Source organism: Scyliorhinus torazame, chromosome X, assembly GCF_047496885.1.
Source record: "Scyliorhinus torazame isolate Kashiwa2021f chromosome X, sScyTor2.1, whole genome shotgun sequence".
Classification (NCBI taxonomy): domain Eukaryota; kingdom Metazoa; phylum Chordata; class Chondrichthyes; order Carcharhiniformes; family Scyliorhinidae; genus Scyliorhinus; species Scyliorhinus torazame.
Genome location: NC_092738.1, coordinates 31,142,932 through 31,161,041, shown reverse-complemented (window position 1 = coordinate 31,161,041; position 18,110 = coordinate 31,142,932). Strand labels below are relative to the sequence as shown.

Below are 18,110 nucleotides of genomic sequence, written 5' to 3'. Positions count from 1 at the left end.
ACGTTTGTGCGATTTTTGCCCCTTGACTGCTACAATGACTTACAGTAACAGATTGGTAAGTAAAACACAAACAAACTGGTTTATTTACAACAAGAGAAGAGGTTTTTTAAAAATAAATTTAAAGTGCCCAATTCTTTTAATTAAGGGGCAATTTAGCGTGGCCAATCCACCTAACCCGCACATCTTTTTGCATTGTGGGGGTGAGGCCCACGCAGACACGGGGAGAATGCGCAAACTCCACACGGACAGTGACCCAGGGCTGGGATCGAACCCGGATCCTCGGCGCCGTGATACAACAAGAGAAGAGATTAACGTGGAATGGCAATAATAGAACGGTCTGCTAATCTAATTGCTCCTTCCCTTCACCGTCCCACCCTCTGCCCACAGACACACAAAACAGACACACAGTGGGGAAGGGAGGGATTAAAATAATGGGGGGGGGGGGACTAAGTAGGGATGAGAGACGAGTATCTTTGCTGCTGAGGTTATAGCCTTTGTAGTCGGCTATGTTCTTGGGATGCGGATGTTGAAGCCACCAGCTAGTTTGGATCTTCTCATAGATTTCATAGAATTTACAGTGCAGGAGGCCATTCGGCCCATCGAGTCTGCACCGGCTCTTGGAAAGAGCACCTTACCCAAGCCCACACCTCCACCCTATCCCCATAACCCAGTAACCCCATTCAACACCAACGGTAATTTTGGACACTAAGAGAAATTTAGCATGGCCAATCCACCCAACCAGCACATCTTTGGAGCACCCGGAGGAAACGCACGCAGACACGGGGAGAACGTACAGACTCCGCACAGACAGTGACCCAGCGGGGAAATCGAACCTGGGTCCCTGGAGCTGTGAAGCAACAGTGCTAACCACTATGCTACCGTGCTGCCCATGTTCTAGCTGGAACATTCAGGCTGGATTTTCAGATTGTGGGATCCTCGCTAGCGAGAGGCACTTTAACTTGTGTTGACCTGAGCCTTACCACGAAGATGCACTTCAGGTCCGTTCTGTTGTCAACTTCAGCAGGCCGACCAACAGCTTGTCTCAGTTAAGCAGAGTATCAGAATAGCTTTCACGCGACCTTAAGAGAGATCTGGTAGCCTTACAGGAAGGGGAATTAGGAACGTTCCCCCCCAGCTCGGCTTCAGGCTTTAAATACTCACCAGCTGGATAGAGAGGAAACACAGGCTGCTCGGTTTACCTGGAGTGAGCTTCAGCTAAGATACGAGAGAGAGAGATCTCCACCTTTTCTGGGAGAGATATTTGACAGAATTCTGCTCAGCTCCCGAGTTCAGATCAAACTGAAACCCAAACAGACAGAGCCACACAGCAAGGAGCCTTCCGGGACAATTCACATGGAGGATTTGCCACGTCTTGGGATGTCCAGCCGATTGGCTGCTGGCCAAGTCCATCAAAATGTCATCACTGGACCAGGCCAAATAACCCATTGCTTGGGGGGGGGATGTTCCTGGACCAGTCCAAATAGCACCTTATACTAGGGTTTGTTCTTGCAGAGAGTAAAGAAATTACACAAGGAAAGCAAGGTTTAAACAGGGAAAGCAAGGTTTAAACATGAGGATCGTTACAAGTGCTATTGCTGGAATATTGTCAGGACCCAGAGCCTTTGCAGTATCCAGTGCTTTCAGCTGTTTCTTGATATCACGTGGAATGAATCAAATTGGCTGAAGACTGGCACCTGGGATTGTGGGTACCTCAAGAGGGAGGCCGAGATGGATCATCCATTCGGCACTTCTGGTTGAAGATTGTTGCAAATGCGTCAGCCTGGTCTTTTGCGCTGATGTGCCGGGCTCCCCACCACCGAGGATGGGGATTTGTGGAGCCACCTCCTCCAGCGAGTTGTTTAATTGTGCACCACCATTCACAACAAGATTCGGCAGGACTGCAGAGCTTAGATTGGATGCGTCTATCGCATGGCATTTAGTATGCAAGTAGTCCTGTGTTGTAGCTTCACCAGGTTGACACCTCATTTTTGGGTATGCCCGGTGTTGCTCCTGGTATGCTCCCCTGCACTCTTTCATTGAACCAGGGTTGATCCACTAGCTTGATGATAATGGTAGAGTGGGGGATATGCCAAGCCACAAGGTTACAGATTGTGGTAGAATACAATTCTGTTGCTGCTAATGGTCCACAGCACTTCATGGGTGCTCAGTTTGGAGTTGCTTGATCTGTTTGAAGTCTATCCCATTTAGCACGGTGGTAGTGCCACACTACACGATGGAGATTATCCTCAATGTGAAGACAGGACTTTGTCTCCACAAGAACTGTACAGTGGTCACTCCTGCCAATACGGTCATGGACAGATGCATCTGCGACAGGTAGGTTGGTGAGGATGAAAAAAAAAGTAGGTTTTTTTCTTTGTTGGTTCCCTCACCTTCTGCTGCGAGCCCAAGGCACGATTTAAAGGAAATGAACCAGAGCCCATGAAGAGTGCGTTTAGCCGGGTGCTTCTTGGCGCTGGCAGTGCAGAGAACGACCCCACTGGTAAACGGGACTCTGCGGCCAATGCCCCGCCGAGGCCGCACTTAGTCCCGTTTCCTGCACTAATGAGCATTGTCGCTGGGTCAAAATCTATAGACCCCCCCCTCACAATAAAGGGGGTAATTGAGCCCCCCACACTCCATCTCATAAGGGCAGGACACCCCCGGGCCCAATCCCTGGCATGGGCATGTCACCTGGGCACCCTGGCAGTATCAGGGGGCACTTGGGTGACCCTGGCACTGCTAGGGTGCCTGGGTGCCACTGCAGAGCCCAAACACCCAGGGGCCCCCGATCGCCTGTAAGACACCGCCCTCTCCCCACACCAAGTGCCGGTACGCCTGGTCCACGTTTGTGGAAACCAGTGCTACATGGCACCTGCTCGGGATCTCAGAGGCAAGGCCGTTAGGTCCCAGGCGCTGGGTAGATCTGGTGCAGACATTCAAATGAGATTAACTGCTCATTTGGAATATGCAAATCTGGGTCCTGACCTCAGTGGGCAGGATCCAGATCGCGATGCCTCGCGAGATCTCGCAAGGCGTGACGAGGCTGTTAAATCCCGCGGGATTTACTGGCTTCGTCGGGTCCAGAGTCAGGCGCCGAGGCCAATAGATCGTGCCCCCAGTCGAACAGCTGTGTCCTTTATGTCTTGGCCAGCTCAGTCAGTAGTCATACAACCAAGCCACTCTTGGCGATGGACATTAAGGTTCTCCACCCAGATTACATTCTGTGCCCTTGCCACCTCAAGTGCTTCCCCTAATTGGTGTTCAACATGGGAGTGCGGATTCACCAGCTGTGGTGATCAGGAAGTTGCCCATGTTTGACCAATTGCCAGACTTCATGGGGTCCGGAGTCCATTTTGAGGACTCCCAACCCCATCCCGACTGTATGCCCACCTCTGGTGGGTCTGTCCTGTCAGTAGGGATGGTGATGGTGGCACCCGAGACAATGGGCCGGATTCCCTGGTCTCGGCTGTTGCGAGTGCACGCCAGCAAAAACGGCATTCGCTGTCAGCAGCACTGGGAAATCTCAGTCCCTAACGGGGACACAAGGTTTCACCCATATGGTAGGATTCCGTGCGTGTGACTAGGTCAGGCTGCTGCTTGACTAATCGGAGTGACAGCTCTCCCAACTTTGGCACAAGCCCCCAAGATGTTATAAAGAAGGGCTTTGCGGGGTCAACAGGGCTGGGTGTGCCATGCTTTTCTCCAGTGACTCGGTCGAGGGTGGGGGGGTCTGTCCAGTTTCACTACTTTTAGACTCCGTAGCAGTTTGGTACAACCGAGTGGCTTGCTAGGCCATTTCAGAGTTAGGGCCGACCACATTGCTGTGGGTCTGGAGTCACATGTAGGCCAGACCGGGTAAAGACGGCAGTCACACGTCTCACTATGCTGAAAGAAAAGTCTCCCCAAACAGACTGAGACCCAAACTGTCAAATGCAGTTTACTTTGAAACGCTGAAGGCGGGGAAGATCAAGATTCATTACAATGATACCCCATGTCAATGATATATTTACTGCAACATGAATTGTGCTGCCTTGCTGCAGTATTTGGCAAACTCGAACAGGTCTGTTGTAAAGGTAGGTAGTTAGGGCGGCACGGTGGCGCAGTGGTTAGCACTGCTGCATCACGGCACCGAGGACCCGGGTTCGATCCTGGCCCTGGGTCACTGTCCATGTGGAGTTTGCACATTCTCCCCGTGTCTGCATGGGTTTCACCCCCACAACCCAAAGATGTGCAGGTTAGGTGGATTGGCCGCGCTAAATTGCCCCTTAAAAAAAAACTCTCTCTGCCTCCCTCTGCCCCAATCATTTGCTACAGAATTTCATATTTACAGTTCAGAAGGAGGCCATTTGGCCCAGAGTCTGCACCGGCTCTTGGAAAGAGCACCCTACCCAAGGTCAACACCTCCACCCTATCCCCACAATCCAGCAACCCCACCCAACACTAAGGGCAATTTTGGACACTAAGGGCAATTTATCATGGCCAATCCACCTAACCGGCACATCTTTGGACTGTGGGAGGAAACCGGAGCACCCGGAGGAAACCCACGCACACACGGGGAGGATGTGCAGACTCCGCACAGACAGTGACCCAAGCCGGGAATCGAACCTGGGACCCTGGAGCTGTGAAGCAGTTGTGCTAGACACATTGAATATTCTATCCAATGAACAGTTTGCTCAGAAGAGACAAGTTGCTTGAACTGGGAGATTGAAACCTGGGTTCAGAGTGAACAAGTTAAACCACTGTACCTCCTTAACTGTACCTCCACTTTGGCAGAAAGCATAGTAACAGTTTATTATTTGAATGGAGACTCACTGCAGAACTCTGCAGTCGAGAGAGGTCTGGGTGTCCTGGGACGTGAGTCACAAAAGGTTAGTTCACAGATACAGCAAGTGATTAGGAAGGCAACTGGAATGTTTATTGTAAGGGGAATGAAAGTAGGAAGTGTTGCTGCAGCTGTACAGGGCAGCAGTTAGGTCACATCTGGAGTATAGTGCACAGTTTTGGTCCCCTTGCTGAAGAAAGGACACAACTGCATTGGAGGCGGTTCAGAAAGGTTCACTGGACTGATTCCTGGGATTAAGGGGTTGTCTTATGGAAAAGGTGGAGCCTGTGCCCATTGGAGTTTAGAGAACGAGAGGTGATCTTATTGAAACACAAAAGAGCATGAGGGGCATGTGGAGATGATGTTTCCCCTTGTGGGAGAGACTAGAACTGGGGACATCGTCTTAAATGTGAGGCCCCTACTTTTTGAACGGAGATAAGAATTATAGAATCCCTACAGTGCAGAAGGAGGCCATTCGACCCATCAAGTCTGCACCGACCCTTTGAAAGGGAACTCCACCCTAGCCCACTCCCCCACCTAACCCAACCTACACACCCCTGGACACGAAGGGGCAATTTATCATGGCCAATCCACCTAACCTGCACATGGGAGGAAAGTGGAGCACCTGGAGGAAAGCCACGCAGACACGTGGAGAATGTGCAAACTTCGCACAGACAGACCGCCAAGGCCGGAATCAAACCCAGGTTCCTGGCACTGTGAGGCAGCGTTGTTTAATCACCGTGCCGATAATAATGAGAAACCTTTTCCCTCTCAGAAGATCATTAATTATTTTTTAAATATAAATTTAAGAGTGCCCAATTATTTTGTTCCAATTAAGGGGCAATTTAGCGTGGCCAATCCACCTACGCTGCACATCTTTGGGTTGTGGGGGTGAGACCCACGCAGACACGGGGAGAATGTGCAAACTCCACACGGACAGTGACCCGGGGCCGGGATCGAACCTGGGACCTCGGCAGCGTGAGGCAGCAGTGCTAACCACTGCACCGCCCCTAGGAGTCAAGGGTTTTTGAGGTCAGATAGGACAGTGGAGTCGAGGCCACAATCCAATCAGCCATAATCTTATTGAATGGCAGAGCCTGCTCGAGGGACCAAATGGTCTACCCCTACCTCTAATTCTTGTGTTGTGTTTAACCAGATTGCACGATTGTGAAGTCAACAGCATAGTGTCTGAAGTACAAGTTAGAGTGCGTGAAATCAATGTCAAATCAGGTGAAAAATACTGGATTGAGAGAAAGAGGCCAAAAGGTACAAAAATACTGATTTAAAAAAATAAAACTATTAAACCTCAAGGAATGAGACTCCGCACTGAAAAAGGTTAACTTTCAGTGGCAGAGAGGTTGTCTGGCCCGAACGGACACTCATCACCCCCTTAAAGAATACTTTGACTTCAAAGTGAACTTTCTGTGGAAAGTTTCCTTTGCAGCTAGTTTTTAAGAACTGGGATTTCACACCATTCAATGTATGTGAATATTGAGCTAGACAGCGAGATGCCATTTTCACAAAGCTAATGAGAGAGCAGCAAATCCCTGTCAGAAACATTTTTATTTCTGTGCACCTGCCCTCAATTGAAGTTGCTGGGACATTTGTGCATGCCTCAAAAAGCTTAACAGCTTGACAGAATTACTCCTGGAAGTCACGGCTTGGGTCACTGTCTGTGCGGAGTCTACACATCCTCCCCGTGTGTGCGTGGGTTTCCTCCGGGTGCTCCGGTTTCCTCCCACAGTCCAAAGATGTGCAGGTTAGGTGGATTGGCCATGATAAATTGTCCCTTAGTGTCCAAAATTGCCCTTAGTGTTGGGTGGGGTTACTGGGTTATGGGGATAGGGTGGAGGTGTGGACCTTGGGTAGGGTGCTCTTTCCAAGAGCCGGTGCAGACTCGATGGGCCGAATGGCCTCCTTCTGCACTGTAAATTCTATGAGAAACACGGCAAATACAATTAGCCTCACTGTCCTTTTGACAGCATTGTTGGGCCTCGTTCCTCCCACTGTTGCAAGTAAGAACTCCCACTCCCAAATCAAAGCTGATACATCAGTATAACGGTGCCTGGCCAGGTCATGAATTCTGGAGCTACACCAGAGTTAGGCCAATTACAGAGTCAGATTCAACAAAGACATGAAAGCCTGGCCAATGATGGAAGACTATCCTCGGAAGCCGTCATGGGCAGGGTGCACAAAGCAGGAAGCCCAATCGAAGCAGCAGCCCACGAGAGTTACATTGGCAGCCGCTTTGCACCACTGGTCAGAATCACTCAGTGCAAAGACACTCGATGGTGTAAAAGCTGGGAGGAGAACAAAATATAACCAGAGTGTGAAAGTACATACGGTGGTGTTAACCTCAGCACCACAGTCTATGGCAGGCATTGTCAAACTCAGGGGCGCAACCCGCGGGTGGGTGTCGGGAGGGTCGTGGAGCCGTCCGTCGCGGCGCTCCCGGTCGCACAAATCTGCGCGCAACAGCCAGCTGTTAAAAACGCCGGCTGCAAGCGGCCTTCAAAATGGCCGTGAACATGTGAATAAAATGCGGCCGCACAGCGCATGCGTGCCAGATGATCGGGCACACATGTGCAAAACTATGCGCATGTGTGTCAATGATCGGGCACGCATGCGCAGTGTGGCCGCTTGTTTTTAAATAAAAGGTCGCAGCTTTTTGTTTTACAAGTTTTTTTTTTTTTAAATTCATTTTATTCATTTAATTTTTATTTTTTTCATTTATTTTATTCATTTTATTTTTATTACAAGTTCGGGGGGTGGGGGGGCTAATATTTGATAACATTTTACCGGAAAAAAATGCAGAACTTTGGACAGATGGAGACTCCATACTTTCTGACACTGACACTGGAAGGCTTCACCTTCATCCAACAGGTTCCATTGGGGGAGTGTGTACGAGGGCCAAAGGGACCCAAAACCATTTCCTCCATTTTTGTCCAGTACGAAGTCTTACAACACCAGGTTAAAGTCCAACAGGTTTGTTTCGATGTCACTAGCTTTCGGAGCGCTGCTCCTTCCTCAGGTGAATGAAGAGGTCTGTTCCAGAAACACATATATAGACAAATTCAAAGATGCCAAACAATGCTTGGAATGCGAGCATTAGCAGGTGATTAAATCTTTACAGATCCAGAGATGGGGTAACCCCAGGTTAAAGAGGTGTGAATTGTACCAAGCCAGGACAGTTGGTAGGATTTTGCAGGCCAGACGGTGGGGGATGACTGTAATGCAACATGAATCCCAGGTCCCGGTTGAGGCCGTACTCATGTGTGCGGAACTTGGCTACAAGTTTCTGCTCGGCGATTCTGCGTTGGCGCGGGTCCTGAAGGCCGCCTTGGAGAACGCTTACCCGGAGATCAGAGGCTGAATGCCCTTGACTGCTGAAGTGTTCCCCGACTGGAAGGGAACATTCCTGCCTGGTGATTGTTGCGCGATGTCCGTTCATTTGTTGTCGCAGCGTCTGCATGGTCTCCATTTTTGTCAGCAGCAAACAAGGTGGGTCGCGCAGGTCGGCCGGCGCGGGTCGTGAAGGTCGGCCGGCGCGGGTCGTGAAGGTCGGCCGGCGCGGGGCGTGAAGGTCGGCCGGCGCGGGGCGTGAAGGTCGGCAAAAATGGGTCCCTGGAAAAAAAGTTTGAAGAACACTGGTCTATGGAATGTGGGCTTTCTTCGTCCCCACAATCTCCCACACACTTGATTCTAGCCATTATATAGTGGACAGGGATGAAGTATAGCCTAAAATAACCTTTGTGAACGCGTTTTAAAACAGCAAGCATAATTGTTCCAAGTCAGTTGGAGGAATTAAAGATAAAGCACCACCCCAAAACAACCAATAACATTTGCACGGATACTCAAAATAGAGAACTTAAAACGTAAAACACAACCTGTACTACTCAGACTTGACAGAAGCATCGCTACAAATTCCCATTAAGTGGTGCCCCGAACACCTCATTCGACAGAGCCATTCGGAGGTCCCTTGCCCAGTTTAACTATGCGTCAGTCTTGGTTCAGAGGCAGCGCCCGCTACTCAGTCAGGTCGGCGTCGGGTCAAACCCCACTCCAGGGACTCAAAACACAAAAGTCTCAGTGGACACTCCAGACACTATATCAAAGTTCTGCCTGGCCTCCCAGGCGACATCCTGCAGAGTTCAAACAGCAGAGTTCTCCTGACACCCTGACTTATATTTATAACCCAACCTGTATCATGAGAAAAATATGATGCGATTAGTTGCTTGACTGGGAGCTGGCTGTGCATAAATTGGCTACTGTGCTTTCCTGGTGATTACACTTTCATAGAATTTATCATAGAATTTACAGTCCATTCGGCCCATTGAGTCTGCACCGGCTCTTGGAAAGAGCACCCTACACAAGGTCCACACCTCCACCCTATCCCCATAACCCAGGAACCCCACCCAACACCAAGCGCAATTTTGGACACGAAGGGCAATTTATCATGGCCAATCCACCTAACCTGCACATCTTTGGACGGTGGGCCGGAGCACCCGGAGGAAACCCGCGCACACACGGGGAGGATGTGTAGACTCCGCACAGACAGTGACCCAAGCCGTGACTTCCAGGAGTAATTCGGTCAAGCTGTTAAGCTTTTTGAGGCATGCAGCAGTAATGAAAGTTGGTATGGAAATGAGTGCTTTCTTGACCTTAATTTGTATGTAACCCCCCCCCCCCCCCCCCCTCGCCCCACCCCACCCCACCCCAACTATTTCTGCATCAAAGTATAAACCAGTAGGTTCACTCGCTCCAACTTGCACTGGGAAGTAACAGGACCTTAATGATACTTAACTACAAATGGTCACCTACACTTACACTGCACATTTGATTACTCCACATCAGCTGCTGCAGAGGACCACTGCTGCGCTGAAGAGAATGGCTAACGGTCACCTTGACCAAAGAAAGAGTTGACAAGAATGATTTTTTCTTTTCAGGGTGGGGTGGGAAGGATGGGGAAGGGTGGTGCAGATACACAGACAAAACATTCACATACAGCACTTACCTTCCATAGAAATCTCACTCCATAGAAGAATATATAGAAATAAAATACCAGTCTCCACCTGTAAATACAAAACACTTGAAATCAGAAAATGGGAGGGGGTGGGCAGGGGAGGGAGGGAGGGAGGGAGGAGGTTATCCCCATCAAATCTAAAAGCTCAGTCAATAAATGAGTCATTGAATGCGGCAGGGCTGTCCTGAGAGACACTAAAGCCAGGCTTTACTAACAGGAGGAGCAAACTGGTCAAATAGTTATTCAAGCCACCCCGATTTTTTTTTAAAAAGCTGCTTCTCAAACACGGAGGAAAAGAATTGAAGAGGAAAACAGTTTATTCTCCCAGTCACAGCGACCACACAGCTTTGTATACTGCCGGCCTTTCCTTAACAAGAAGTCTGTGATTACAGAATTTATTGGAGCTTTTTAAAAAAAAAATCAGCCTTCAACCAGTCACACAGCCACTGCCATTAACAAATTAATGAATATTAGGAGCCACTCACCAGCACCGCTCATAGTGCTGCAATTACTTCTTGGTCAAGTTCTTTTGAAGTTTCCCTACACCAGCAATCTGTGGCACTCAAATGGTATCTATTACACATGGGCAATACACAATGAACACAGCTTTAACAGTCAACATAAGACGGAGAGCCTACTTCACAAATGACTCGGGATCACATTAAATGCTTGGCACCTGCCAACTTTTCCTACTTGGAGCTTTTTAGCGGAGTTATGAAACGTAGACATGTGTCACAGTTTGGAGCTTTCGACAATTTCAATGACAAGTTAATTTCAAGGAGTCCAGAACAGCCAATCTTTTGTCAGCCATAAAGAAGCGAAAAGTCATTTTCAGATAGTTCAATCCTCTGATCAGGTCAATGTTTTTGTTGAAAGGGAGCGGAACTAACAATCTCTGAAGCAAAAGCAAAATATTGCGGATCTATAAAATGAAAATAAAAAAGTATTTTTGGTTTTCATTTTAAATCTTCATAACCTGTGGATTTCCGCCCTTTGCTACGGAGGAGAATTTAGGTCCTTTGCAATACAGAAGAGCACACTCGTTCCAGGAAGCCAGTCACTGTTTGTACAAAAATTAACTTAAAGAATAAAAATTCCAAACCAGAAAATGCTGGCGATACTCAGCAAGTTCATTAACATCTAGAGAAAATATACAAGAATATTTCAGTATTGACCTTCCTCAAAAGGGATATACACCAGGATGTTATCCCTTCATCTTTATTAGTGTCACTGCAATGAAGTTACTGTGAAAATCCCCTAGTCGCCACACTCCGGCGCCTGTTCAGGTACACAGAGGGAGAATGCAGAATGTCCAATTCACCCAACAAGCACGTCTTTCGGGACTTGTGGGAGGAAACCGGAGCACCCGGAGGAAACCCACGCAGACACGGGGAGAAAGTGCAGACTCCGCACAGACAGTGACCCAAGCGGGGATCGAACCTGGGACCCTAGCGCTATGAAGCAACAGTGCTAACCACTGTGCTACCGTGCCACCCATCTTCCCTCTTTCAAATACTGACTGAACTGCTGTTTACATTTCCAGTATTTGCAGACAATGCGAATCATTCATGGTAAATTTTAAGGAGTAGTGCAAATGGCAAAGTCTCACACCAGTGTTGTGGAAGTAGGGAGGTGATCAGCAAAGCAAGTAGTTCGATTCTGCAGAGGCTCATTAGACATTTACTGAAATTAGCTTTTTGAAGACTGGAGTCTTTCAGAACCAAATGCAAATAGTTGGTATATTTCAGGAGCAACAAATCTATTCCAGATTCTGCAAATGGATGCTACCTAGTGCACAGGGGCTAGCACTGCTACCTCACAACGACAGTGAGTGGGACCATAGTTAGTGTCATCATCTTTTCCCATCTTGTCCCATCATCTTTTCCCTCTCCTCACGGATTCTCAACACAATACTAAGGAAGTGGAACATACTCTGGACAGAGAAAGAACATAGAACATAGAACAGGACAGCACAGAACAGGCCCTTCAGCCCTCGATGTTGTGCCGAGCATTGTCCAAAACCAAGATCAAGCTATCCCACTCCCCGCCATTCTGGTGTGCTCCATGTGCCTATCCAATAACCGCTTGAAAGTTCCTAAAGTGTCCAACTCCACTATCACAGCATTCCACACCCTAACCACTCTCCGAGTAAAGAACCTACCTCAGACATCCCTCCTATATCTCCCACCCTGAACCTTATAGTTATGCCCCCTTGTAACAGCTACATCCACCCGAGGAAATAGTCTCTGAACGTCCACTCTATCTATCCCCCTCATCATCTTATAAACCTCTATTAAGTCGCCTCTCATCCTCCTCCGCTCCAAAGAGAAAAGTCCTTGCTCCCTCAACCTTTCCTCATAAGACCTATCCTGCAAACCAGGCAGCATCCTGGTAAATCTCCTTTGCACCCTTTCCAATGCTTCCACATCCTTCCTAGAATGAGGTGACCAGAACTGCACACAATACTCCAAATGTGGTCTAACCAGGGTCATGTACAGTTGCAGCATAATCCCGCGCCTCTTAAACGCAAGCCCCCTGTTAATAAACGCTAACACACTATAAGCCTTCTTCACGGCTCTATCCACTTGAGTGGCAACCTTCAGAGATCGGTGGACATGAACCCCAAGACAAGAATAAGACAAACTGTTTTCCAGGAAAGGTTAGACCGCTATTCCCATTTTGGGTTTGTCTCGGATAAGCTCGGTCAAATAAAGCACCACCAAAGAACTGATTTCAGCATTTCAGAGCTGGCCAAGATCTCAGAGATGCAGCTAGAGGTGAGCAAGTTCTCTTTTGGACAGTGCATTATTTGAACGTGGAGCAAATGAAGGTTTGAAATGGTTCTCCCAGTTCCCAGTGTGTTATATACTCCATGATTTAGATATTTCCCTCTTCTTCTAAGCCAAGTAGAAAGCTCTCTGAAATGATTTGATTTTAGACAAGGACCATTAAAACAAAATTAAATGCCATCTGCATACAGCACGGATTAGTTTTGTTATCCCTTGCTCACCTGTCAATTAAAAAGGAAAAGATTCTGGGCGAGTGGAGGGTTCCATTCAGAAAGCTTTGGACCGCCACAGAAAACACTGAATTGGTTTCCTCTTGCCCGAGGGCGTTGAATTCTTCACTGCAGTAGAGCTCAGTGGGTGCCGGTACTTTGCCCATGTGGCCACAATGAAGGACCACCGATTTATGTGACGGAGCAAGTTAAATCCCGCTGCCCTCTGGGGTTTAACTCGGGGGGTGGGGGGGGGGGGGGGCACAAATCCAATTCCACTCTATTACAATCAGGGCCATTGGTTTACAGTGACTGAGTAAATACATTCCCAATTTTTGTTACTTCGATCTCTAGGATTTCCACCGACATTTTGGAAATCAAACTGCCCATTTTCGTGCCTCCCAATAAATCAGTGGTCTTGGCCATTGTTCACGTGCAAGGCAAGGCAGCTATCTGACTAGACAGGATTATGTACTCGATCTGAATCCCATACGCGCTCAGACAGACACACACACACACAGTAACAAATGAGAGTGGCGGCCTAGTTGCATTTTCCTCTGCCCCAACGACAGGACATTATGGAATCTCCACCACTACTCTGACACAGATCAGGTAATGAATCCTGGGATCTTTCCAGTGTGCATTTACAAACAAGGAACAGGGGTAGGTCACTGCGGCCTTCGAGTCTGCTCTGCCATCCAATCAGATCATGGCTGATTCGACTGTGGCCTCAACTCTACATTCCTGAGGCAGCACGGTGGCACAGTGGTTAGCACTGCGGCCTCACGGCGCCAAGGTCCCAGGTTGGATCCCAGCTCTGGGTTACTGTCCGTGTGGAGTTTGCACATTCGCCCAGTGTCTGCGTGGGTTTCACCCCCACAACCCAAAGATGTGCAGGGTAGGTGGATTGAACACGCCAAATTGCCCCTTAATTGGAAAAAATGAATTGGGTACTCTAACATTTTTTTTTTTTTAAACCTCTAAATTCCTTCCTATTCCCTGCATTCTTTGACTCCTTTCTCAATCTAACTCAGCGGAAAACATTTCGAAGCTTATTTGTGTTGATTTTTTCACGCAGCTTCCTGCCGGTGAGTTCCCCACCGCTATTCAATGACATTTAAGTCACTTTTTTGGGCCCTGGGGAGTTTCTCACCGGTTTAGCCCACACTTCGAATGTTTTTCTTAGGGCGGCACGGTGGTTAGCACTGCTGCCTCACGGCGCCAAGGTCCCAGGTTCAATCCCGGCCCCGGGTCACTGTCCGTGTGGAGTTTGCACATTCTCCCCATGTCTGCGTGGGTTTCGCCCGCAAAGATGTGCAGGGTAGGTGGATTGGCCACACTAAATTGCCCCTTAATTGGACAAAAATAATAAAAATAATTGACTACTCTAAATTTAAAAACATCAAAAAAAATTATCATCACTGACCGGGGAGCTGAGCTCAGAGATTGGGCTGCTATTTGAAAGGGTGCCCTGATCTCTACGTGAGCTTGTGGGTCCCCCAGCCATGGGCAATGCCACCCCCTACACACACATGGACACGACCCCATACACGTGGACACGACACCCCGCTATGGGGACCCTGGGGATCCCCCGGCAACCCCCCCCCCCAACCTCCCAGAGGCCCCTACTTTCCTGCTATCCACATCCCCCCCACCTCCACTCTCCTTTCATGGGCATGGCCCCCCTCATCCAATGATCTTTGGCAGTGCCAGCCTGGTCCCCAGGCACCCCTGCACTGCCACCTGGGTAGTGCTCCTGCCAGCACCAAGGTGTCAGCTGGGAAGTGCTCAGTTGCCCGCATTCCAGGGGGCCACCCTGCACTATCCCTGGCCACCCAGGGGCCTCTGATGGCCTGGGAGACCCCCTCCGGGTGCCGTTCCACCTGATCCACGTGTGTGTGGACAAATGCAGAATGGCGCCTGGCTGCGGCCTTGCTGTTGAGGCCGGTAGATCCTGGGGAGGCCGGTAGATTCCGGTTAGGTTCGGCAAAATCCGCTCCGCTCATTTTGGGTGTGCTTCTGATTCCGATGCTGTGAAGACTGCTGGGAAACCTGCGGGAGGTCTCTCCCGGTATCCACTGGCCGCAACGCGCTCGAGCGAGAGTGCAATGCGGCCGATGGATCGCGCCCCTAGTCTCTCCTATAAAGGGGAAACATCCTCTCAACATCTCAAGTCCCCTCAGGATCTTATGTTTCAATAAGATCACCTCTCAATCTTCTAAACTCCAATGGATACAGGCCCAGCCTATCTAACCTTTCCTAAGGTAAACACTTCATCCCAGCAATCAGTCGAGTCAACCTTCTCCAAACTGTTTCGAATGGAATTGTCTCCGAAGTAAGGGGAGTGAAACCAGATGTGGTCTCACCAAGGCCCTGTACAACTGTCACAAAACATCTCTACTTCCCCTTGCCATAAAACACTAATTTGCCTTCCTAATCTGCTGTACCTGCAGACTAACATTGTGACTGATATACTGCAGCACCCAGATCCCTCTGTAGATACATAGAACATACAGTGCAGAAGGAGGCCATTCAGCCCATCGAGTCTGCACCGACCCACCCTAACCCCATAAGCCAATAACCCCTCCTAACCTTTTTGGACACCAAGGGCAATTTAGCATGGCCAATCCACCTAACCTGCACATCGTTGGACTGTGGGAGGAAACCGGAGCACCCGGAGGAAACCCACGCAGACACGGGGAGAATGTGCGGACTCCGCACAGACAGTGACCCAGCAGGGAATCGAACCTGGGACCCTGGCGCTGTGAAGCCTCAGTGCTATCCACTTGTGCTACTGTGGCGCCCAGTGTACTAGAGAGAGTCCCACAATCTTTTAAAAGTTTTATCCCCAAGTCGTCGGAATTGCCATGTCATAAGACCACAAGATCATAAGACATACAAACAGAATTAGGCCACTCAGTCCATCGAGTCTGCTCCGCCATTCAATCATGGCTGATATTTTCTTATCCCCATTCTCCTGCCTTCTCCCCATAACCCCAACCCCCTTATTGACCACGAACCTATCTATCTCTATCTTAAAGACACTCAGTGATTTGGCCTCCACAGCCTTCTGCGGCAAAGAGTTCCACAGATTCACCACCCTCTGGCTGAAGAAATTCCTCTCATCTCTGTTTTAAAGGATCGTCCCTTTAGTCTGAGATTGTGTCCTCTGCTTCTAGTTTTTCCCACAAGTGGAAACCTCCTCTCCACGTCCACTCTATCCAGGCCTCGCAGTATCTTGTACGTTTCAATAAGGTCCCCTCTCATCCTTCTAAACTCCAACGAGTACAGACCCAGAGTCCTCAACCGTTCCCCATACGACAAGCTCTTCATTCCAGGGATCATTCTTGTAAACCTCCTCTGGACCCTTTCCAAGGCCAGCACATCCTTCCTTAGATACGGGGCCCAAAACTGCTCACATTTAAGAAATTTGCCTTCTTAATTGCCGACTGAACCTGCACGTTAACCTTAAGAGAATCACGAACAAGGACTCCCCAAGTCCCTTTGTGCTTCTGATTTCCGAAGTATTTCCCCATTTAGAAAATAGTCTATGCCTAAATTCCTCCTTCCAAAGTGCATAACCTCACACTTTTCCACATTGTATTCCATCTGCCACTTCATTGCCCACACTCCTAGTCTGTCCAAGTCCTTCTGCAGCCCGCCTGCTTCCTCAATGCTACCTGCCCCTCTACAGATCTTAGTATCATCTGCAAACTTAGCAACAATGCCTTCAGTTCCTTCTCCCAGATCATTAATGTATATTGTGAAAAGTTGTGGTCCCAGCACCGACCCCTGAGGCACACCACTAGTCACCGGCTGCCATCCTGAAAAAGACCCCTTTATCCCCACTTTCTGCCTTCTGCCAGTCAGCCAATCCTCTATCCATGCCAGGATCTTGCCCTTAACACCATGGGCTCTTAACGTAATGTCAATGTCATCACTGCCCTCATTAAATCAATGGACTCCAATATAAAATTACAGAACAGCTGGAATGCTCGACTCTCAACGTTCAAGAGAGACCATTTCCAGGGACAGAAATAGAAAGTGCTGCAAATACTGAAGCAGATGTGAAAGTATCTGTTGGGAGTGTTAATATCGAGTCTGTATGACTCTTCCTTGAAAGAGCGGGCTGAAGAGAGGTCATATTGGACTCGAAACACAACTTTGTTGCTATCTCCACAGATGCTGCCAGACCTGCTGAGTTTTTAAAATGTCAAACCTCCAGCATCTGCAGAATTTTGATTTTATACCCATTTCCAGAGACTATACTTGCGGACAGCAATATGAAATTACTGAACAGGAGGGTATGTATATCAGTCCGTTTGTGATCTGTAACATTCATTTCTCGCTGCCGGAGGAGGTGGTGGAAGCAGCGACGATAGGGACATTTAAGGGGCATCTTGACAAATACATGAATAGGATGGGAATAGAGGGATACGGACCCAGGAAGTGTAGAAGATTGTAGTTTAGTCGGGCAGCATGGTCGGCACAGGCTTGGAGGGCTGAAGGGCCTGTTCCTGTGCTGTACTTTTCTTGGTTTGTTTATTACAGTCAAAGACTTTCCCCAGAGTGCTGCATTTCCTCTTCCTTGTTTTCTCAGTCTGCAGCCAGCCACGGTAGCTCGGTAATAATCACAGGTTTGTCCATACCCGTCCTGAAGCTCAAGAGGCCAGGATTTCCCAGTCATGCCCATGGCGGGCAGAGTCATGGACAGGACCAGAAAATCCCACCCAGGGTCTTTATCATTTCCTCTCCCTACCCAGGCAATGGGAGGATACAAGTCACCGGATTTTACTCGGGTTGGGGACAATCTGCTTCCAGATGTCAACACTTTTTATAATAAAAAATAAATCGTGGAGTTTTTCCACACAAAGTTACTAGGTTTTATTATACTGATCAATTGGACCGTAGTAAACACAAACAGTGAATACACTATTGTTGGTCGCTCATCTTGAACAACGTCAGGAGAACACAAGCTGGAGAAAAATGACAGACAGAAGAATGTGCAAACTCCACACGGACAGTGACCGAGAGCCGGGATCGAACCTGGGGCCTTGGCGCAGTGAGGCAGCAGGGCTAACCCACTGCGCCACCGTGCTACCAGGAGAGCGAGAGAGAGAGCACGAGAGCAGAAGAGATTCAATGGAGGCGTTACAAAAATCAAGGAGGGTTTTGAGAGAATAAGTCCAGGAGAAACTGGGGTAAACAGAGTGCAGAGATTTAACGGTAATTGGCACATATGCCAGGAGGCAACATGAAAGTATTTT

At 48.8% G+C, this 18,110-nt stretch overlaps 1 protein-coding gene across 2 annotated transcripts in view; it reads right to left on the bottom strand.

The window, feature by feature from the left end:
* LOC140405482 (ceramide synthase 6-like) overlaps positions 1–18,110 on the bottom strand; it is a 139,100-nt gene that overhangs the window by 64,028 nt on the left and 56,962 nt on the right. For both annotated transcript variants that reach the window (XM_072493975.1, XM_072493976.1), the window contains exon 4: positions 9,837–9,894. In XM_072493975.1, coding sequence (XP_072350076.1) covers positions 9,837–9,894 — 58 coding nt within the window. The remainder of the gene's footprint in view (positions 1–9,836; positions 9,895–18,110) is intronic.